Source organism: Hemitrygon akajei, chromosome 20 (genome assembly GCF_048418815.1).
Source record: "Hemitrygon akajei chromosome 20, sHemAka1.3, whole genome shotgun sequence".
Classification (NCBI taxonomy): domain Eukaryota; kingdom Metazoa; phylum Chordata; class Chondrichthyes; order Myliobatiformes; family Dasyatidae; genus Hemitrygon; species Hemitrygon akajei.
Window position 1 is genome coordinate 64,493,386 of NC_133143.1, and position 21,953 is coordinate 64,515,338.

Consider the following 21,953-nt stretch of genomic DNA (forward strand, 5'->3'; position numbering starts at 1 on the left):
AAGGCAATGTTACAAGAGTCACGAGGGATTTCAATATGCAGATAGATTGGGAAAATCAGGTTGGTGCTGGATTCCAAGAGAGGGAATTTCTAGAATTCCTACGAGATATGGCTTTTTGGAGCAACTCATGGTTGAGCCCATTGTGGGGGGGGGGGGGGGCGGTCAGATATTCTGGATTGCTGTTCTGGAATAAATCAGAATTGATTAGGGAGCTTAAAGTAAAAGAACCTTTTGGGGCAAGTGATCATAATATAATTAAACTCACCTTAAAATTTGAGATGGAGAAGCTAAAATCAGATGTATCAGTATTTCAGTGGAGTAAAGGAAATTTCAGAGGCGTGAGAGAGAAGTTGACCAGAACTGAGTGAGAAAGAACAGGGATGACTGCCGAGCAACAATGGCTGGAATTTCTGGAAGCAATTCAGAAGAAACAGGATATATACATCCCAAAGAGGAAGAAGTATTCTAAAAGAAAGATAACACAACCATGGCTAACAAGAGAAGTCAAAGCCAACATAAAAGCCAAAGAGAGGGCATATAAAAGATCAAATTTAGTGGAATTTAGAGAATTGGGAAGCTTTTTAAAAATAAATCTATGAAGGCAGCTAAAAAAATCATTAAGAAGGTAAAGATAGAATATGAAAGTAAGTTTACCAATAATACTAAAGAGGATATCAAAGGTTTACTCAGATATATAAACTGTAAAATAGAGGGGAGAGTGGATATTGGACTGCTGGAAAATGATGCTGGAGAGGTAGAAATGGGGGAAGGAAGCAGTGGATGAACTGAATAAGTATTTTGCATCAGACTTCACTGTGGAAGCCAATAGCAGTATAGTGGAAGTTCCAGGTGTCAGGGGTCATGAAGTGTGTGAAGTTACCATTACTACAGAAAGGGTTTTGGGAAACTGGGAAGTCTGAAGGTAGATAAGTCACCTGGACCAGACGGTGTACACCCCAGCATTCTGAAAGAAGTGGCTGAAGAGATTGTGGTGGTATTAGCAATGATCATTCAAGAATCATTAGATTCTGGAACAGTTCTGGAAGTCTGGAAAATAGCAAATGTCAGTCTACTCTCAAGAAGGAGAGAAGCAGAAGAAACAAAACTATTGGCCATTTAGTCTGACGTCTGTGTTGGAGATGATTATTAAGAATGAGAACTCAGAGTACTTGGAGGCAAATGATAAAATAGGCTGTAGTTTTCTCAAGGGAAAATTTTGCCTGAAAAACTGTTGGAATTCTTTGAAGAAATAACAAGAAGGATGGACAAAAGAGAATTGGTTAATGTTGTGTACTTGGATTTTCAGAAGGCCTTTGACAAGGTGCCACACATGAGGCTGCTTTGCAAGCTATGAGCCCATGGTATTACAGGAAAGATTCTAGCATGGATAAAGCAGTGAGCCTTTACTGGTTGGCTGCCAGTGACTAGTAGTGTTCAACAAGGATCTGTGTTGGGACCGATTCTTTTTACATTATATATCAATGATTTGAATGATAGAATTGATGGCTTTTTTTGCAAAGTTTGCAGATTATATGAAGACAGGTGAGAAGGGCAGATAGTTTTGAGGAAATAAAGAGGCTACAGGAGGACTTAGACAGATCAGGACTGGTAGAAAAGAACTGGCAAAGAAATGGTAGATGGAATACAGTGTTGGAAAGTGTATGGCCATGCACTTTGATAGAAGAAATGAAAGGGTTGACTATTTTCTAAGTGGAGTGAAAATAGAACAAAACACTCAAGTGCAAAGTGACTTGGGAGACCTTGTGCAGGATTCCCTAAAGGTTAATTTGCAAGTTGAGTCTGTGATGAGGAAGGTAAATGAGATGTTAGCATTCATTTCAAGAGGACTAGAATATAAAAGCAAGGTGTAATGTTGATATTTTCTCAAGCACTGGTGAGGCCTCATTTGAAGTACTGTAAGCAGTTTTGGGCCTCAATGACAGCTTCTACCCCACTGTTAGATGACTAAATGGTTTCCTAGTACAATAATGTGGACTCTTGACCTTACAACCTAACTCATTATGACATTAGTAGTTTAATTTGACATTGTAAATTGTCCTGTGATTAGGCTAGGGTTAAATTGCTGGGCGGCAAGGCTCATAGGGCTGGAAAGACCTATTCTGCAATTCTTCTCTAAATGAATAAATAAAAACTAAATCAATGTGTGCATTATACTTATCAAGATTAAATTCCATCTATCATTCAGTCCTATCAAAGGGTTTCAGCCTGAAACATCAACTGTATATTGTTCCATAGATGTTGCCTGTCCTGCTGAATTCCTCCAGCATTTTGTGTGCTCCATCTATCATTGCTGTGATCATTATGATTGAGTACCCTATGCCAGAGCCCTGAGACTGTGAAGCTCTGTGAATCCACTGGGGTAGTCAAAGGCCCAATGTCTATGAATCTCTGAGTCTGCTGAAGGCTGGAGACTGAATGTAGCCTCTCCTAGGGTTAGAGGTCTGTGTATGTGCATAGGTGGGTGGGAGGCAGAAATGTGGCTGGTTTTTCAGTTGCTGTTGCTGCTTGTGTTTTATGTTGCTTTGCCAATTGTTGTTCAGTGTTTCATGTTCTGCTGTGGATTACGTGTTGTATTGTGTGTATTAATCTGTGTTGCATGTTGAACATTGTGAACAATGTCCGGTGACCATTGCAGGTTGTTAACATGCTTGGCTGTGTTGGTTTTTAAACACAAACAATGTTTTTCACCATATGCTTCATAATAAATGAATCTGAATCTGAGTCACTATTGAGAAACAAGAAATTATTCCACATTCACGGGAAACTCTTACAGTCCATTAGATGATATTGACTGGAAATTTACTTTACGTTGTTTCTTGTCATACAGATGTATAGAGACAATTTGTAACTTTCTAAGGCTAGATGTTGATATAACAGCAGGTTTATATACTTCAGCATTGACACAGATTCAGATACACTACTCCACTGTAATTATACAGCTCATCCCCAGGTTATGGCAGGGACACGTTCCTGTGACCTCTTTGTTAGCTGAACAGTTTGCAAGTCAGTAATGTGGCCAGAAACCAAGAACTCAGGTGGCAGAAAGTGTCTACAACCCCATAACAGAGGGTGAATCCATCCCACTTGTCACCTGAATCCTTACACTGTGTACGGGCTGTACATAAGTGGGGGTGTGTAGGCTGGCGGGGAGCTGAAGTTGGACTAGATAGGATGTCTGCTGGAGGATAGTGGCTGAAGATAGTGCAAATGTGAGTCTGGTGGAGGATAGTGGCTGAAGAAGACATCTGGAACGGAGGTTAGATGACCGTGTAAGTAGGTGGGAAGGTGGTTGGAAGAAACGGGGACCTGACTTGCTGCCGTTGCTTTGCTGCTTGTTCTCTTCTGAGTTCTTCTGCTGAGCATTGTTGGCATGCTGTATTACCACCGGAATGTGTGGTGACACTGGCAGGCTGCCCCCAGCACACCCTGGCGTATGTTGGTTGTTAGCGCTAACTTGGCATATCACTGTACATTTTGATGTGCATGTGATAAATAAATCTGAATCTGAGTGTAATCAGGGACAATTTTCCAGAATGCATATCTGGTGTACACGAGGACCACAACCTTGTTAGGTATGGAGGCTGGCATACCTCAATGACCCAGAGAGCTACGTTGGCTGGAGTCAGGGCTTTACGCTTTGGCTCTTGGTAGGGTCACCCATGCCAAACAGGTGAAAGGGTAGAGGCCAGTCTAAGAGTGGTCCACTGGTCCTCCAGGTTCAGGGGTTCAGCTCAGGGCCAACAACCCTGACTGGTAAAACAAAATTGTTACGGAAACAGCAATGAAGAATCCTTCTCCACCTGAGATTCCCGAGTCTCCATCTGGGACTTACAGTAGTCAAAACTAAGAGGAAGCTACTGGCATGATGAATGAAGACGTGAAAACAGCCAGAGATGGAGGGGGACCTTCAGTGTTGCCCTAAACACCAGTGGCATTACAGGCAGTAAGTATCTAGAAATCATTCTCTCGAAATGATGCAATACTGGATCAATTTTCCAAGACTGAAATCAATAGATGGGAAAATAGACCCAGTATTTGTAAGGAGCGTAATAACCAGCGTGCAACTAAAGATCAGCTACGATCAAAATTAATAATTGAAAAGGTCTGTAATGTTCATTCCACTCTTTTACATTATTATCTCACTCAAAATGCAAACTTCTGTTGCTCTAATTTGTAAGTCCGTCAGTATTGTTACACATTACAAAGAGACTTTTGGTTGTATAGCGCAGGACTGCAATAATAAAATTGGTACAATTGAAACAACTGCTCCCCCCACCCTCCCCAGATGTGGATTCCTATGAAAGAGGTCACGGCAAAGTGCTACTGGCAGCTCAGAAAGGGTAAGGGTCCACTGCCCGTGTCAAATCATAGAGAGAGGAATTAGTTATTTATTCAGAGATACAGCGCAGAACAGGCCTTTCCGGCCTAATGAACTGTGCCGCCCAGTAATTCACTTATTCAACACCAGCCTAATCACAGGACAAATTACAATGTCCAATTAACCTACTAACCTGTGTGTGTTCGGACTGCGAGAGGAAACCAGAGCACCAAGGTGGAAACCCACACAGTCACAGGGAGAACATACAAACTCCCTACAGACAGTGGCAGGAATTGAACTCCGAACTCCAATGCCCTGAGCCGTAGCAGCATCGCGCTAACTGCTTCACTGTCGGGGCACCCACTTGATTTATAAGGTACTTTGTAAACGATCATACATGGATAATTTATAGAAGTATCCTGAACAATAACCATTTGTGCCATAAAACTACATCTATACCACAGCAGAGACAAGTTCCTAAAAGGTGGAATTTTGAAGGTAGTTGGGATTTGTATCATCGGGCCTGTTTTATTTCTTTAATAATCTAATTTTATTTATTTATTTTTCCAAATCTTGACATGTGCGATGCTTCACATTTGCATACTACTGAATACTCTGCTAGACCACAGGTCCCTCAGCCTACAATGTTGTGGCTACTTTTCTGGGTTGAACTCGATCTGCAACTTCTCAGCCCACCTCTGCACCCTGACCGTGTCCTGTTGTAACCTATGACAATCTTCTCTACTATCCACAGTACGACCAATCTTTGTGAAAAATACATTTTTGCTCAGCAATATAAGTTCAAAACGGATCCATCTTTTCAAAACTCTCCACAGATTTTTTTCAAACTCACCTTAATAAGTAAACATTCAATGCTTCTTCCACTGCTAACGTCAAACATGCACCTATGTTGCTAGTGTTTGTTCAAAAAAAGTTCCCACCCTGAGTAACTCTGTGCAGTGACCTCTGCCTTGACATTTTCCTCTCTGCCTTCAAATAACCACACATTACAACAGTGGTATGCAGAAGAGCATCTCTGAACACACACCATATTGAACCTTGAAGTGGATGGGCTACCGTAGTAGAAGGCCATGAACATTCACTCAGTGGCCATTTTATTAGGTACAAGTATATGTGTATTTCTTATTGTAACAGTAATTTTTTTCATGCATTGCACTGTACTCTTCTGCAAAGCAACAAATTTCATGACGTATATTAGTGATAATAAACCTGATTCTGATTTGAGTTTGGAAAAAAGTTCAAATACTTTGTCACTATATACAACCCTGAGATTCATTTTCTTGCAGGTATACTCAATAAATCCAAGAAACAATAGAAACATTGAAAGACCGTATTCGACAGGGCAGACGAACAATCAATGTGGAAAAGATGACAAACTGCAAATAATAAATAGAAAAAACACAATTATAGTAATATTAATAACAATAGCAATAAATATCAAGAACATGAGATGAAGAAACGGAGCCAATAGTTTGTGAGAACAGTTCAGTGATGGGATGAGTGAAATTGAGTGAAACTCCATAGGTTCAAGAGCCTGATGGTTGAGGGATAATAACTGTTCCTGAACCTGGTGATGCGAGTCCTGAGGCTCCTGTACCTTCTTCCTGATGGCAGCTGCGAGAAGAGAGCATGTCCTGGGTGGTGGTTAACTGGGCTATTTTTGGACAGCTGCCTCCTACTTCTAATTCTCAAGAGCTTGTGTTCTAGAAGTAAATAAAACTGGCAACTAACATTGTGACATACTCTGTAGCATTTGGAAAGTGTTGAAGGTCCTGATGCCAAGAATAAATCATTGTGTTATTAGAATCCTGAATGCAGTATTTGGCTAAGGTTGAAGCTACAGAGCAAGCTCCAAAATATACACCTACTGCATATCTTTCTCTGTTCTTTTTCTCAAGTATTGTACATATTAGCATGACCCAGGCTGGCAAGGGGGAACAACGAGCCTTTATTTATGTTGTAACATACTATGTGGAACAGGACCACGGGATTCTTGTATGTTGCAAGCCTTGTTTTAAATCAAGGCTCCTCACTTCAAAGCCAGTCAGCACACGTTTCATGCAACAAAGTCAGCAAGAGTCCGATGGGCATGTTGTGGAGACCAAATATCAGAATGTGGAGGAACTGTGATCTGAGTGACTTTGACTGTGGAATGATTGTTGGTGCCAGACAGGGTGATTTGAGTATCAGTTCAGAAACTGCTGATTTACTGGGCTTTTCACACACAACAGTTTCTAAAGTTTACAGAGAATGGTGTGATAAACAAAAAAACATCTAGTGAGCAGCAGTGCTGTGGGCAAAAATGCCTTGTTAATGAGAGAGGTCAGAGGAGAATGGCCGGACTGGTTCAAGCTGACGGAAAAGTGACAGTAAATCCAATAACCGTGCATTACAGCACAAGTATCTCTGAATGCACAACATAACAGACCTTGAAGTGAATGGCTACAGCAGAAGAACAACACCAACGTACTTTCAGTGCCACTTTATTAGGCACAGGAGGTATCTAATAAAGAGGCCACTGAGTATATATTTCATGTGCCAAAGTCAGGCAGATTTAAGACTGGAGTCTGATCACAACAGTGTATTAACATATCTTGCTGGAGTTCAAAGTAAATTTTTAATAACAAAGTTACCATATACAACCTTGCAATTCATTTTCTTGTGGGCATATTCAGTAAATCTATAGAATAATAACCATAACAGAAACAATGAAAGACCATCTAACTAAAGCAGTCAACCAAAGTGCAGAAGACAATAAACCATGCAAATACAAAAAGAAGAAATAATAATAAATAAATAAGCAATAAATATCGAGAACGTGAGACAAAGAGTCCTTGAAAGCGAATCCATTGGTTGTGGAAACATTTCAATGATGGGGCAAGTGAAGTTAAGTGAAATTATCCCCTTTCATTCAAGACCCTGGTGGTTGAGGGCTAATAACTGATCCTGAACCAGGTGTGAGAGTCCTGAGGCTCCTGTACCTTCTTCCTGATGGCAGCTGTGAGAAAAGAGCATGTCCTATGTGGTGGCAGTCCCTGATGATGGTTAGTGTCATAGTGTATTGCAGCACAGAAACAGGCCCATTAGCCCATCTAGTCCATGCTGAATTGTTATTCTGTTTAGTCCCATCAACCTCCAACTGGACAATAGCCCTTCATACTCTTCCATTTATGTACACATCCGAATTTCTCTTAAATGTTGAAATCGAGCCTGTAACCACCACTTCCGAGGACAGCTCATTCCACATTCTCACCACTCTCTGTGGGAAGAAGATCCCCCTCAGGTCCCTCTTAAATATTTCACCTTTTGCCCTTAACCTATGACCTCTAGGTTAATTAGGTAAGGCATAGTTGGTTTATTTTAATCATAAATACTTGAAGCATAGTTGTGTTGTAGGTAAATTGCTTGTTTCTGATTCTATTTTTCATTTATTCCTGATGTACTCTGAATGTACTCTTATTTGCAACCCAAGACATCCACACCAAATACTAAATGAACTCAGCAGGTCAGGCAGAATCTATGGAGTGGAATAACAGTCAACATTTTATGATGAGACTGTAAAGTAGGGGGGCAGAAGTCAAAATAAGGAGGCAGGAAGAGAGGAAGGAGTACAGGCTAGGAGGTCTGGTGAGACCAGGTGTGGGGGAAGTTAGAAGTTGGGAGGTGATTAGTGGAAGATGTAAAAGCTGAAGAAGGAGGAGGAATCTGGCAGGAGAGGAGAATGGATGTGGAAGAAAGAGAAAAGAGGATGGGCACCAGAGGGAAGTGATAGCCAGGTCAGGAGAAGAAATGGTTAAGAGGGGACTCAGAATAGGGAGTGGAAAAAGAGAAAAGGGGGAGGGGGGAAGAAATGATCAGACATTGGAGAGATAGATGTTTATGCTATCAGGTTGGAGGCTACTCAAACAGAATATAAGGTGTTGCTCCTCCAACCTGTGGTATGAAATGCTGTTTCCTGTAATTGCTTGCCGGACATGACCAAAATGTAATGGTTTATTTATGCCGGCTCCCACTCTGTCACAATGGTTCTCTCAAGTGATGTTATGTCTTAGTTTGGAGAAAATTAGAAGTCAAACCTTTGAGCCTATGTTTGATTTTGAGAAAAGATGGGGTTCATTTGCTCGTTACTACCATTTGAGTTAATTGATAGATTTCCTCCATGAACTAATTGTAAATTTTGTTTTTTTTATTGCTGGTGGTTTGATATTTACCTTTAGAAGCTTTTTGTATGACACATGGCTCTGGGGTTGAACACCTAATGGGTTCTTTTTCCTCACTTTGCTTTAGTAGGGTTTTTCTTTTTTTTGTGTCACCATATTTTTCAATCTTTAAAACATTGTTTTTTTTCTTTGAGACATTGTAAGTGTTACCTACTTCAATGTACTCTTGTTATTTTGGATAATAAAAAGATTTGAAAAGAAAGAAAATGTAACGGTTTATTTAAGCAGACTCTATGGGACATTTACTTTCATTATTTTGATGCATTAAGTAATTTGTGTTTCATGTTGAGTTTATTCTCAGTAATTTATCTGGAATAGTTCCAACACAAGATAATTGGCCCCTGTAAGTTGCTGCTAGTCTGTGGCTAGGTCTCAGCAATGGGGGAGGCAGCTGGAAGCATTAAAGAAATAACTGGAATTGATGTAGGAAGAGCATAGATGGTCAGAGTGGATTCAATCGGCTGCATAGACACACTCTATTCTTCTACATCGATGCTGTTTGACTTGCTGAGTTCCTCCAGCATTTTGCATTTAATACTAAATAGCTAAGCAGCTTGTGAATAGCAATCACAAATAGTGAAGTCCCAATGTCACACAGTATCATATCTATAGGTCAATGCAGACTATAATATAGGTCAAATGGCACAGGCAAAACACCTCGTCATTGAATGATAAACTAATTAGTCCAATGTATACACTTTAGTAGGTACACCTTTACACCTGCTCATTAATGCAAATATCTAATCAGCTAATCATGTGGTAGCAACTCAATGCACAAAAGTATGCAGGCATGGTCAACAGGTTTAGTTGTTATTCAGACCAAACATCAAAATATTGAAGAAATGTGATCTAAGTCACTGTGACCATGGAATGATTGTTGGTGCCAGATGGGGTTGTTTCAGTATCTCAGAAGCTGCTGATCTGCTGCGATTTAAGAGCACCAGACCCTCATCCTCACTGCTCTGCCAGCCTGACATCTAACCACGTCTGTATCACCGGCCTTCCAATGCAGAGCATAGGTTTAGACTTCGGTTTGTCCTCTAATTCCACTTGTCCTTAAAATGTAGCCCGAATCCTAACTTCCCTCTCTCTCCCCAAAACTAACTCTAGAACCTAAAAGTGCCTCATAAATATAAGCAATGAGCCTTTATAAGAAGGCTTATCAGGCCTTCTTTTTCCGGAAGTGTGCATGTTGCAGAAAATTTAGCTGCATTACAAAATGCAACCTAAAAATATTCTTTGTTAGTATACACAACTATTTGGCTTATTTGTTCTACTAAACATATTTTTGAAGTGTATGTTTGGATAGTAATGTATTTTACTGCAATTACACAAGATACAAAATAATAATTTGCCTGAGCATAATCATATCTTTCTTATCTGTCTTTAAATATACACTTAAAGATTCAACAACTTGGTAACTTTTGCATTTTTTGAACTGACTTGTGTTGCCTGACCTGTCAGAGTCCAGGGCTCCGTTCCACACCAGGAAGCTGGAGGGCCAGTCAGTTGGTGCACCTAGAGTTCGAGCCTGGAGCTCAGGGTCTCATCATCCGCTTGTCTTGGGAGTCGATACTGAAGATCACGGCCCAAAGGTTGATCAGAAGTCTAGAGGTCATCGTCTGATAGCCGAAGCCTGGAGACTCTAGTCTGGAGGCCTGTGTGGGAGTGGAGGACTGTCCGTGTGTGGGAGTGGAGGACTGTCCGTGTGTGGGAGTGAGGAAAGGGGCCTGGGATTTGCTGGTGTTGTTTTGTTATGTTCTGTTTTGTTCTGCTATGTTGCCATCGGAGTGGGTGGCAACCCTTGCAGGCTGTCCCAAGCACATCCCCAGGTATCTTTGTTGGTAATGCAAATAACATATTTCACTGTATATATTGACATACATGTGATAAATCTGAATCTGAAATCAAAATCTCCTTCCATGGAATTCTTTGATTTTGGCACAAATATAGCCCCACAAATGCCAGTTAACTTCTAACATCATTGACCATGGTTCCTCAGTGAAGCTAGCTAGCACTTTTGGACTATTTCCTATCGGATAAAAACGGATCCAGTGCAATGTGACTGCACAAGCTTCAAGCAAGGAGATAACAGCAGGATCAGGAATCTCCAAGACAAGTTGTTGCAATACTACAGAAGCTAAGATCAACAAAAACAGTACAGATCACAGACAAGAGATCACTGCCATCAGGAAGGACATACAAGAGCCTCATGACTAACACTACAAGGATCAGGGACAATTATTACCCCTCAACGGTCAAGTTCTTGAGCCAAAGGGAATAACTTCTTCACTTGCCCCATTAATGAACTGTTCCCACAACCTAAGGACTCTTCATCTCATGTTGTCGATATTCATTGCTTATTTATTTTTTATTATTATTTTGTTTGGTTTTTGTTTGTTTCTTTATATTTACTGAGTATGCCTGCAAGAAATTGAATCTCAGGGTTGTATACGTGACATATGTGTACTTTGATAATAAATTTACTTTGAAATATTTATTTCTGTTTTTGCATGATTTTATCCATTATGTATACTGTAATTGAATTAATTATTTATTATTATTTTATGTTGTATTTTTTTTCTTCTATATTATGTATTGCATTGAACTGCTGCTGCTAAGTTAAGAAATTTCATGTCACATGCCGGTGATAATAAACCTGATTCTGATTCTGAACAGATGTTGGAATTTGGAGCATAATAAAGTAATGGCTGGAAAAGTTCAGTGGGTCAGGCAGCATCTGTGGAGGGAAGTGGGCAGTTGACATCAAGGTCAAGCCCCTGCATCAAAATAGAAGGGACAGATTGAAGATAGCTCCATGTGTCACGTTACAACCCAAAACCTCACTGTGCATTTCCATCCACAGATGCTGCCTGGCTACTGAGTTCCTTCAGCAGTTTTTTTTTACTTCAGTACCAATCAGAGATCAAAATGGAGCATTATTTTCTACAAACAATGTATTTAGTGACTTCAGTAGGAAGTGTACTTCAACAAAACTTATTAAATGTTCTGGTTTGGTCGGGTTATGAAGCGGTTATAAAATGCTATTCTAGTTAGCGCATAAACAACTCATCTTGTACCAAACAATGTAAAAATCATTATATAATTGGACTGTTATAACCAAATAATCTATAGAAGTTTTTAGTATTCTCCATGGCTAGGACTGGAATTAGTGTCGTAGTTACCATAACACTTACAGTGTCAGTAATCACTGATTGGGGTTCAATTCCTGCTGCTGTCTCTATTGAGGTTTTACATTCTCCCCGTGACCTCGTGGGTTTTTTCTGGGTGCTCCAGTTCCCTCCCACATTCCAAAGCTGTACTGGTTAGGGTTAGTGAGTTGTAGCCATGCTACTTAGGTGCTGAAGCACGGCGACATGTGTGGCCCGTCCAGCACAATCTTCGCCGATTTGATTTGATGCAAAACAATGCTGTAGGTTTTGCTGTCCTTTTGAAAAATAAAGCTAATCTTTATCTTGTTCCGATCATAAGTTTTCTTTCTTTAATTGGTTTCTTCATTATTATGCTCAGGTGTTGTTAGGGATGCTGAAAGCAAATCCTGATGTACAATCATAGACATGTACAGCACAGGAAGAGATCATTTAGCCCACCATGTCTGTACCAGCTATGATGTCAATCCAAACTAATCCTATGATTGTATGATATGACCATGGAACTGTATACCACAGCACTGAAAAATACAATTTAGTCCCTCAATTATGTGCAGAAGTTTAAAAACAAAAGGTCGGTTTAGTTCTACAGCCATGCTTTTTCACAAATCCTGCACTTTATCACCATTGGGTTTTTACAATTTTCTTTAGAAGACTATAATTGAATTTCTTCCTGTCACTATACTAGTTATTCTGAATCCTTATCACACACTGCATAAGAACACTTCCTCCAGGTAGTCTCTGAGTCTTTTGCTTATATCAGGAGTTCCCAACTTTTTTTGTGATATGAAGGCTTACTATTAACCGAGGATTCCATGAACCCCAGGTTGGGAACCCCTGGCTTAAATTATCTTAGGTTTGTGACCTCTGGTTATAGACCATTAAGTTTTTGGTAACGTTTTAGATTCATGTAAGTTTTGCATTTCCATCAAACCCCTTTCAATCTTCCCAGCAATGGAGGAAAACACCTTAATTTCTCCAACTCATCCATATGACTGTAAATCTCATTCTCAACTACTCTATTAAATATCTCTTCCCTATTCAAAGTCCTTTACGATGGTCCTAAATCATGATCTCCAGAGCCAAACAGAATTTTCATACAAACACAGAAACTGGAGTTTATATACTTCCATAGAACATTACAACACAGTACAGGCCCTTTGGCCAACAATGATGTACTGGCCTTCTAACCTACTCCAAGATCAATCTAACACTTCCCCCTCACATATTAGTATTAGCATTGCGATGGAATAAAGGGAATTACAGAGGCAAGGGAGAGGAGCTTGCCCAGGTGGATTGGAGGGTGATATTGGTGGGGATGATGGCAGAGCAGAGGTAGTTGAAGTTTCTGGGAATAGTTCACAAGGTGCAGGATAGATATTCCCCCACAGGAGAACAAGTTCTCAGATGGCAGAGGTAGGTAACCGTGACTGACAAGGAAAGTTAAGGACTGCATGAAAGCTGAGGAAAGAGCATATAATGCAGAAAGAGTGAGTTGGAAGTTGGCAGATTGAAAAGTTTTTAAAACCTAAAAAAAGGCAACTAAAAAAATCCATAAGAAAGGAAAAGATGAAATCTGAGGGCAAACTAGCCAATAATATAAAGCAGGATACTAAGTTTTTTTCATAAAGAGTAAAAAGGTGAGAGCTGATATTGGCCCACAAAAATGATGCTGGTGAGGTAGCAATGGGGGACAAAGAAATGGCATGTGAACTTTGCATCTGTCTTCCCTGTGGAAGACACTAGCAGTGTGCCAGAGGTCTGTGAGTGTCAGGGAGCAGGAGTGAGTGTCTATACAAAGAAAAATGTGCTAGGCAAACTCAAAGGTCTTGAGGTGGATAAGTCACCTGGATCAGATGGACTACATCCCAGAGCCTTGAGAGAGGTCACTGAAGAGATAACGGATGCATTGGTTATGATCTTTCAAGAATCACTTGATCCCAGCATGGTTCTGGGGGACTAGATAATTGCAAATGCCACTCCACTCTTTAAGAAAGGAGGAAGGGAAAAGAAAGGAAGTTATAGGCCAATTAGCCTAACCTCAGTGGTTGGGAAAGTATTGGAGTCCATTATTGAGGATGAGGTTTCAGGCTAATGATAAAGTAAGTCAAAGTCAGCATGGTTTCGGTAAGGGGAAATCTTGCCTGACAAATCTGTTAGCGTTCTTCGAGTATGTAACAAGCAGGGTGGACAAACGAGAGGCCGTGGGTGTCACTTACTTGGATTTTCAGAAGGCATTTGATAAGGTGCCACATATGAGGCTGCTTAACAAGATAAGATCCCATGGCATTACAGGAAAGATACTGGTGTGGACAGAGGAATGCCTGGCAGGCAGGAGGCAGTGACTGGGAATAAAGGGGGCCCTTTCTGCTTGGCTGTGAGTGACTAGTGGTGTTCCTCAGGGGTCAGTATTGGGATTGCTTCTTTTCGCATTGTTTGTTAATGATTTAGATAATGGAGTTGATGGCTTTGTGGCAAAGTTGCAGATGATACGAAGATAGATGAAGGGGTAGGTAGTGCTGAGGAAGCAATGTGATTGTAGAACGACTTAAGGCAAATTGGACAAATGGGCAAAAATGTGGCAGATGGAATACAGTGTTGGGAAATGTATGATAATGTATTTTGGTGAAAGGAACAAAATTGCAGATATTATCTAAATGGAGAGAAAATTCAAACATCAGAGGTGCTTAGAGAGGACTTGGGAGTCCTCAGATAAGACTCCCAGAAGGTTAATTTGAGGGTTGAGTCTGTGCATTCATTCCAAAGGGAATAGAATATGAAAACAGAGATAATGCTGAGGCTTTACAAGACACTGATCAGTCCACTCTTGGAGTATTGTCAACAGTTTTGGGGCCCCATATCTCAGAAAGGATGTGTTGTCATTAGAGAGTCCAGAGGAGGTTCACAAGGATGAATCCGGGAATGAAGAGCTTAACACATGAGGAGCATTTAGCAGCTTTGGGTCTGCACTTACTGGAATTTAGAAGAATGCAGGGGGATCTCATTGAAACCAAATGTTGAAAGGACTAGATAACATGAATGAGGAGAGGATGTTTCCTATGGTAGGGGTGTCCATAATTTGAGGGCACAGCCTTGAAATTGAGGGAGACTCTTTAGAACAGAGGTAAGAAGGATTTTTTTAAACCAGGGAGTAGTGAATCTGTGTAAGGCTCTGCCACAGACAGCTATGGAGGCCAAGACCGTGGGTATATTTAAAGCAAAAATTGATAGTTTGCTGCTTGGTCAAGGCATCGAAGGTTATGGCAAGACGTCAGGTGTATGGGGTTGAGAGGGATCCTGGATCAGCTATGATGGAATGGCAGAGCAAATTCGATGGGCTGAATGGCCTAACTCTGCTCCTATGTCTTATGAACTTATAAAGTCCTAATCTATTCAATCTTTCCTTATAACTCATGTCCTTCAGACCCGGTAACATCCTTATAAATTTTCTCTGTCCTCTTTCAACCTTATTTATCATTCCTAAAGGTAAGGGACCAAATCTGCACACAATACTCCATATCAGGCCTCATCAATGTCTTATAGAACTTCAACATAACATCCCATCTCCTGTACTTAATACTTTGATTTATGAAGGCCAATGTGCCAAAACCTTTCTTTATGACCCTATCTACTTGTAATGCCACTTTCAATGAATTATGAACCAGTATTCCCAGATCCCTTGATTCTAACACACTCTTCATTACCCAGCTGTTCACTATGCAAGACCTATGCTGGTTGGTCCGACCAAAGTGCAAGACTTCACACCTGTCTACATTAAATTCCACCTGCCATTTTTCAGCCAATTTTTCCAACTGTCCCAGATCCCACTGCAAGCCATGATAGCCTTTATCACTACATCCCCAATCTTGGTGTCGTCCGCTGATCCAGTTAGCCACGCTATCACCCAGATCATTGATGTAGATGACAAACAACAACACCCAGCACTGATCTCTGTGTCACTCCACTAGTCACCAACCTTCAGTCAGAGGGGCAACCATCTGCTACTGCTCTTTGCTTCTCTCGCAAAGCCTGTGTCTAATCCAATTTACTACCTCATCTTAAATGCCAAGCAACTGAACATTCTTGACCAACCTCCTATGCACGATCTTGCAAAATGCCTTGCTGAAGTCCATGTAGACATCATTCACTGCCCTGCTTTCATCAACTTTCCTGGTAGCTTCCTCAAAAATCTCTAGAACATTGGTTAGACTTGATCTACCATGCATGAAGCAATGCTAACAATTCTTAATCAGTCCATGTCTATCAAAATACTTATATATCCAGACCCTTAGAATACCTTCCAATAAATTTCCCACTACTGATGTCAGGCTCACTTTAGCCTATAATTTTCAAATATTTAAATCCCATTGTATTTGTCAGAGCTGCTCCAGCTGACTCCTCCCAGCCTGCACTTGCAGGCACCACAAGGGCAGGTTGAATCATTGCCCTTGTAGGGGCTGCTGGTTCAAGTCTCTGCCCTTGGAGAGGCTGCTGGTTCAAGTTGTTGCTGTTGGAAGGGCTGCTGGTTCGAGGAGCTGCTATTGGAGGGGCCTCTGGTATGAGTGACTGCCATAGGTGGGGCCGCTGGTTTGTGTTACTGCCCTCAGTGGAGCCGCTGGCTCCCAATGTTCTCAAAGGTGTAATCGAAATTCTGAGATTTATGGATTGGACTGTAGTTCGAATTGGCTCTTTTCAGTTCTATGTGTTTTTCATGTTCTTGGCCATTCTTTCTTATTGCAGTATGGTGGGCTGGGGGGCGTGGGTCAATCCATTAGTTTTTGTGCAAGGAAGCGGATGTGTTTTTTGGAGTTTGCGAGTTTGTGTTTCCTTTTCCTTTCATGATATGGGGGGGGGGGGTTGATATCTTTTGTTCAACTACTTATATGGTTTTCTGTATTCCATGGCTATTTGGAGACGGCAAACTTCAGAGTTGTAATCTGCATACATACTTTGATAATAAAATGCACCTTTGAACCTCCCAATTTCTGCCCAGCTATTGGATTCACCTGCAGCTCATTCCAGACTCATCACCTGCAGCCTATTTGACCCCAGTTCTCATCCACAGTCCATGTCCACTCATTGAACCAGCTGGCCTTCAGTCACTGCCTGAAGTTGTCTGTTGTGCTTAGTTCCCGGTCTCCCTTGTTTGGCGGCTCCTCGTGGCTTTTTATGTTGCGGTCTATTAGTAAACTTATCGGTCACCACTAAATCGTCTCTGCTGCTCTGCTTTGCAGCCGAGCCGCTACGTTTTCTGACGGTATTTATCTGTCAAACAGACAGTATTTATCTGTATAAAAAAAGGCCTTTATCCCAGTTTAATATCGTATTTGATACATATGTCAGCTCGCAGTGCACGAAGTATTACAAAACTCTACTCGGGCCAAGTCTCAATATTCTCAGTGAATGTTCTATTATAAAACGAATTGGAAACGGCAGTCTTTAATGAAATTATACAGACTCTAAATGTCACGTAAAAGATCTGTTGCACAATCGTTACATCTGAAATGGTTTTCAAACTAAACATGTTCTTTGACAACTTCTCAGTTGCTGTGTTTTGTAACGCGAACTAAATATGCGTATTCCCGGCTAACTTGGTGGTTCCCAAGACAACATCCACAAACAATTAGAAATAGTTTCCCGCGAAGTCTCGTCGGCTGAGCGAGTTATTTCAGGAGACCTGGCAGAATATGTGATATGTTGGGAGCCAGCTGATGTTTACCCTCTCACATCCGATTGGATCCCATAGCAATGAGGAAGAGACCCGGAATATTTTTAGAAAGAGAACCTGCGTTGGGACCCTGTCCTCTCTCCCCGGTTGAGGGACGGAAATAGAATGAACGTAGAAACGCGCCAGCTTACAATATTAGAAATCTAACACTGGGCCATGCAAACAAGTTAATGTCCCGATAACACGCCAGGTCGGTTGTCCGGTGGGACCCTACATTCACCAGGACAATCTTAGCCGAACCAGGGGTGTTGGGTTCGCTCAGTTACGCACACTGCTGACGACATGCACAGAGCTACAAGCAAAATATGTTGGATGGCAGAATAATATTGTATCATACCTGCTTGCAAGGGAAAAGCATTGTCCAAGAAGGTGGATTCAGCCAATCCGTGGCAGAGAAGGAGCTGGAGCCAAAGACCGAAAGCGATCGGGAACATCCCGGCTCGGCTGCCGTTCAAACCTGACGCTGGCGTCGCTGAAGCCCTTTGGAGAGGAATGCCGGGCATTTCCCATTAGATCTTTTCCTTGCTGCACACCGGCTATATTTAACCAGAAAGCAATCAGCTGCTTTCACAACACAAGCCCCACCGCGGTCATTAGACACTGAACGCGATCAATAGATCTGGACTGTCGGGCAGCGTGGATATCCTAAAAACCCCAGCCCTCATCCCTAGAAAAGAGCCGCGCTTTCGTGGCCCAGGTCAAACAGGATATTGATCACTTCATGCTCTGAAGGCGAAGGTCTCTTTCAAAGGACCCGCGACAGAAGCTTTGTCTTAACTTAAAGACTACCAATAATTTCCAGCGTGCGCCCGCGCGCACGCACACACACCCCCCGACACACCACCTTTCCATCTTAAATTTCCAATCTAATATTTTAAAATCGTGCCCCTGTTGCAAGCAGAAGACAAGGGATTCTGCAGATGTTGGAAATCCAGAGCAACGCACGCAAAATACAGGAAGAACTCAACGGGTCAGGCAGCATCTATGGAGAGGAATAAGCTGTCGACGTTTCGGGCCGAGACCCTTGGTTCCTGAGTTCCTCCTGCATTTTCTATGTGTTATCTACATTGCATGCGCCAACACTGAAATGCAATAGCCGGAATTGTTAATTTGTCTTTTTTTTTGCCTTCAACTTTGGGAGAAAATTTGCCAGCCTTCAAAGGAGCAATGACTTTACTTTTTAAAAAAAACCCAGTCACCAACAATAGAGTAGGAGCTCAAATGTCGGCCCGTCAACACTAACGCCAATATATTATTAATCCTAATCCCAAAACAAACAGCATGTATTGTCAATCTTAATGGCGACAACACCCCTTTCCTCCCTATCGGATGTCACTTACATTAACAACCCTGTAAGCAGCACCACTATTAACTCAATTAGAGGAACTACCACCATCTCAAACACGAAAAATGCTGGAAATCCAAAAAAAGCACACAAAGTTCTGGAGGAACTCTGCAGGTTAGGCAGCATCTATGGAGATGAGACGTTTCGGGCTGAGACCCTTCTTTAGGACTGGATCTATTCTATTATTATATATTATCAATATTATTATATCTATTAGAGGCTGGTCCAGTATCACTTCTAGTAACATAAATATGTTAATAGGGAATTAATTAACCACATCATTTACCGCCAATAAAAAGAAACGTATCCACCCTGTTAATCCTAATTCTAGTACTAGACTAATCTTTGATCTATCTCCCTGAGCAAACAAAATGCCACTTCTGACTCTAAAATTTGTGTTGGTGTTTAGTTTTGGTCTCTTTTGTTCAAGATCACATACAACGAAGCATTTCACATCTCCCAAGAAATTCTGAGATTCAAGTTCAAGTTTATTGTTCTCCCCCCCCCCCCCCCCCCACACACACACCGTACATATATACAATCAAACGAAACAACGTTCCTCCGGATCACGGTGTACCTTCAAAACGTGTATCATGCGCAGCACATAAAACAACGTACGACCACAAATAAGTTAATAAAATATAATCCAAATTGCATGTAGTTCGCAGCACAGGTAAAAAGTAACTAGCTCGCTCTCCTAGTGACCAGATCTTGTGGTGGCAGGGTATTCATTAGTCTCACAGCCTGAGGTAAGAAACTGTTACCAGGTCTGACAGTCCTAGCCCCGAGGCTCCTACACCTCTTTCCTGATAGTAGTGGGTCAAAGAGACTGTGGTGGGGATCTTCAGCAAAGCTCCGGGCCCTTCGTGTACAACGTTCACGGTAAATGTCGCAAATCGGGGGAATGAGAACCCGGTGATCCTCGGCGGTTTTGTGGTCTTGTGGTCCGATGCCTTGCAGCTTCCGTACCACACAATGATGCAGCCAGACAGATTGTAATAACAAGACATGTATTTAAGATTCAGCGCACTTATCAGAGGGGCAACAGGGTAGCTCGATTTAAACGGAAAAACTGATTAAAATTTGAATCAGCACATTACACAGAGGTTTAAAAATATTTTGTTGACCGCTTCATTCTGACTTACCTGTTTCGATCATTTATTTCTGAGGGGTTAATCTTAACGTCCCTCTTTGTTATGATCCCATTGCGCCGGCTGGAAACGCAATGTCAACGCAATTTACCCTCTACTGGCGCGTGTGGTCGAGATCTCAAGGCGGCTGGGACAATATCGAGTATGATTTTCATCTATTTTCACTGCGTTGGTTCTGTTTTGAATGCCTCACTTTTTTTCCCCCCCTTGAAGCCAGGGCAAGTAATGCGATGCAGAAATGTCTCAAGTTCGACTGGCTTCCCTGGAGAAGTCGCATCCTCTCTTGGGATCGACGAGAAATCGAGAAAAAAGAATGTCTCAGCAATTTGGCAGATCGCGTTGCACCTCCCTCACGGCCATTCGAATCAGATATCCCATCAGTTTACCTCGCGAACATTTGGTTTATTGATACCTCTGGTGCTTCCCTCCCCTCTCCCCCCTTTACCCAAACATGATAACAAGGCAACAGCCCACTATCGATGGGAAAGATCCCACACCTAACTGCACCGGGACACGTTTAAACCTGACGACTGCTGCTGTGGTTGCTCACGTTAACATTGTTGGCATGGTATCTTGGCGCCGAAATGTGTGGCGACACTTGCGGGCTGCACCCAGCACATCCCCCAGGGGTTCAAGTGTCAAAGTTTAAAGAACATGTATTTTCCAGGTATGCATACCGTATACAAACATCTTCTTGCTGACGGCCTAAAACAAAGAAACATGATAAAAATCGGCGGAGAAGGCCACACAACCAAGACCGACAATCTGCGAAAAAAGAACAAATCGTGCAAGCAAGTAAAAGCGTGAACAAATAACACAGAGAACACGAACTGCAGAGTCCCCGAAAGTGAGTCCACAGCCACAGAACCTGTTCAGCGCCGAGGCGAGCGAAGCCGGTATGTCGGATATTACCCCAAACGTCGCATTTCACTGTACAGTATGTTTCGATGTACATGTGAAGAAAGAATCTGAATGAATCTATTGGTGGTGCTTCGTGCGAGGTTTACAAGAATAATGGGATAGATACCAAGATCAATATATCAACTCCTCCCCTTATATAAAAGTTATATAAATTGTTTGCAACACGCACAAAATGCTGGTGGAACGCAGCAGGCCAGGCAGCATCTATAGGGAGAAGTACAGTCGACGTTTCGGGCCGAGACCCTTCGTCAGGACTCAGTTGTGTCTTCCAACTCTGACTATTCCCCTTAAAGCAACTACAGGTGTGACGCTAATGGTGTGACCCTTCCCTCGTTGAGTCTGTGCACAGAACGCCAGCGTGTAACCTGAACTGTACAGTTAAACTCGGGAACTAACCCGTAACAGAACGGATTGGCATATATCTCTCCTCTGCGTGTGGCTCAAATAAAGCCCCAATGAGGTTTTAACCAGGCGTTGGAGTCTGGTCAGTCTAACATAGACCGTTCCGTATGAGATCTTACCGCACGCTTGGTCAGTCTAACATAGACGGGTCCGCATTGGAAGACGATAACGTGCTTATTGATCCGTTCCACCAAGTAAATCAAAATCCCTTAAACCGCGCCGCTTTATTCTTGAATTAGTAGCTATGCAATTAAGGAGAGAGCTATTCCTCAGTGTGCATAGTGGGAACTAATATATTTTGTGGACAACCGGAGGTTAAATCAATCGTTTTCTCTTTCATTAAGAGCTCCATTTAATTAATGAAAACTGCAGGCAAAATTGATGACGAGCTCCAAGAAGCTTTTACGCAATATTCCGAAAATAAATCATTGATTTATCAAATTCATAATGGACTTCGGGAAGGTGAAGTCGAGGGAACACACACACACACACCCGTCCTCATCGAGGTGTCAGCTGTTTAGTGTCAACATTTCTGAAGATCTATCCCGGGCCAACATATCGATGCAATTACGAAGAAAGCACGCCAGCGGCTACGGTACATTGGTAGTTTGAGGAGATTTGGTATGTCAGCTAAGACTAGCAAATTTTTACAGATG

General features: G+C 41.8%; 1 protein-coding gene across 5 annotated transcripts in view; it reads right to left on the reverse strand.

The window, feature by feature from the left end:
* Nucleotides 1–20,606, reverse strand: part of colq (collagen-like tail subunit (single strand of homotrimer) of asymmetric acetylcholinesterase) — a 98,115-nt gene extending 77,509 nt beyond the window's left edge. The window contains exons 1-2 of one of the 5 annotated variants that reach the window (XM_073024488.1): nucleotides 19,969–20,605; nucleotides 17,816–18,014 (exon numbers count right to left, since the gene is read on the reverse strand). In XM_073024488.1, coding sequence (XP_072880589.1) covers nucleotides 17,816–17,981 — 166 coding nt within the window. In that variant the 5' untranslated portion in view covers nucleotides 17,982–18,014; nucleotides 19,969–20,605. Of the gene's footprint in view, nucleotides 1–17,815; nucleotides 18,015–19,968 lie in introns of all 5 variants that reach the window. The other 4 variants (XM_073024487.1, XM_073024490.1, XM_073024489.1 and 1 more) reach the window with 4 other exon arrangements.
* Nucleotides 20,607–21,953: the final 1,347 nt, after the last annotated feature.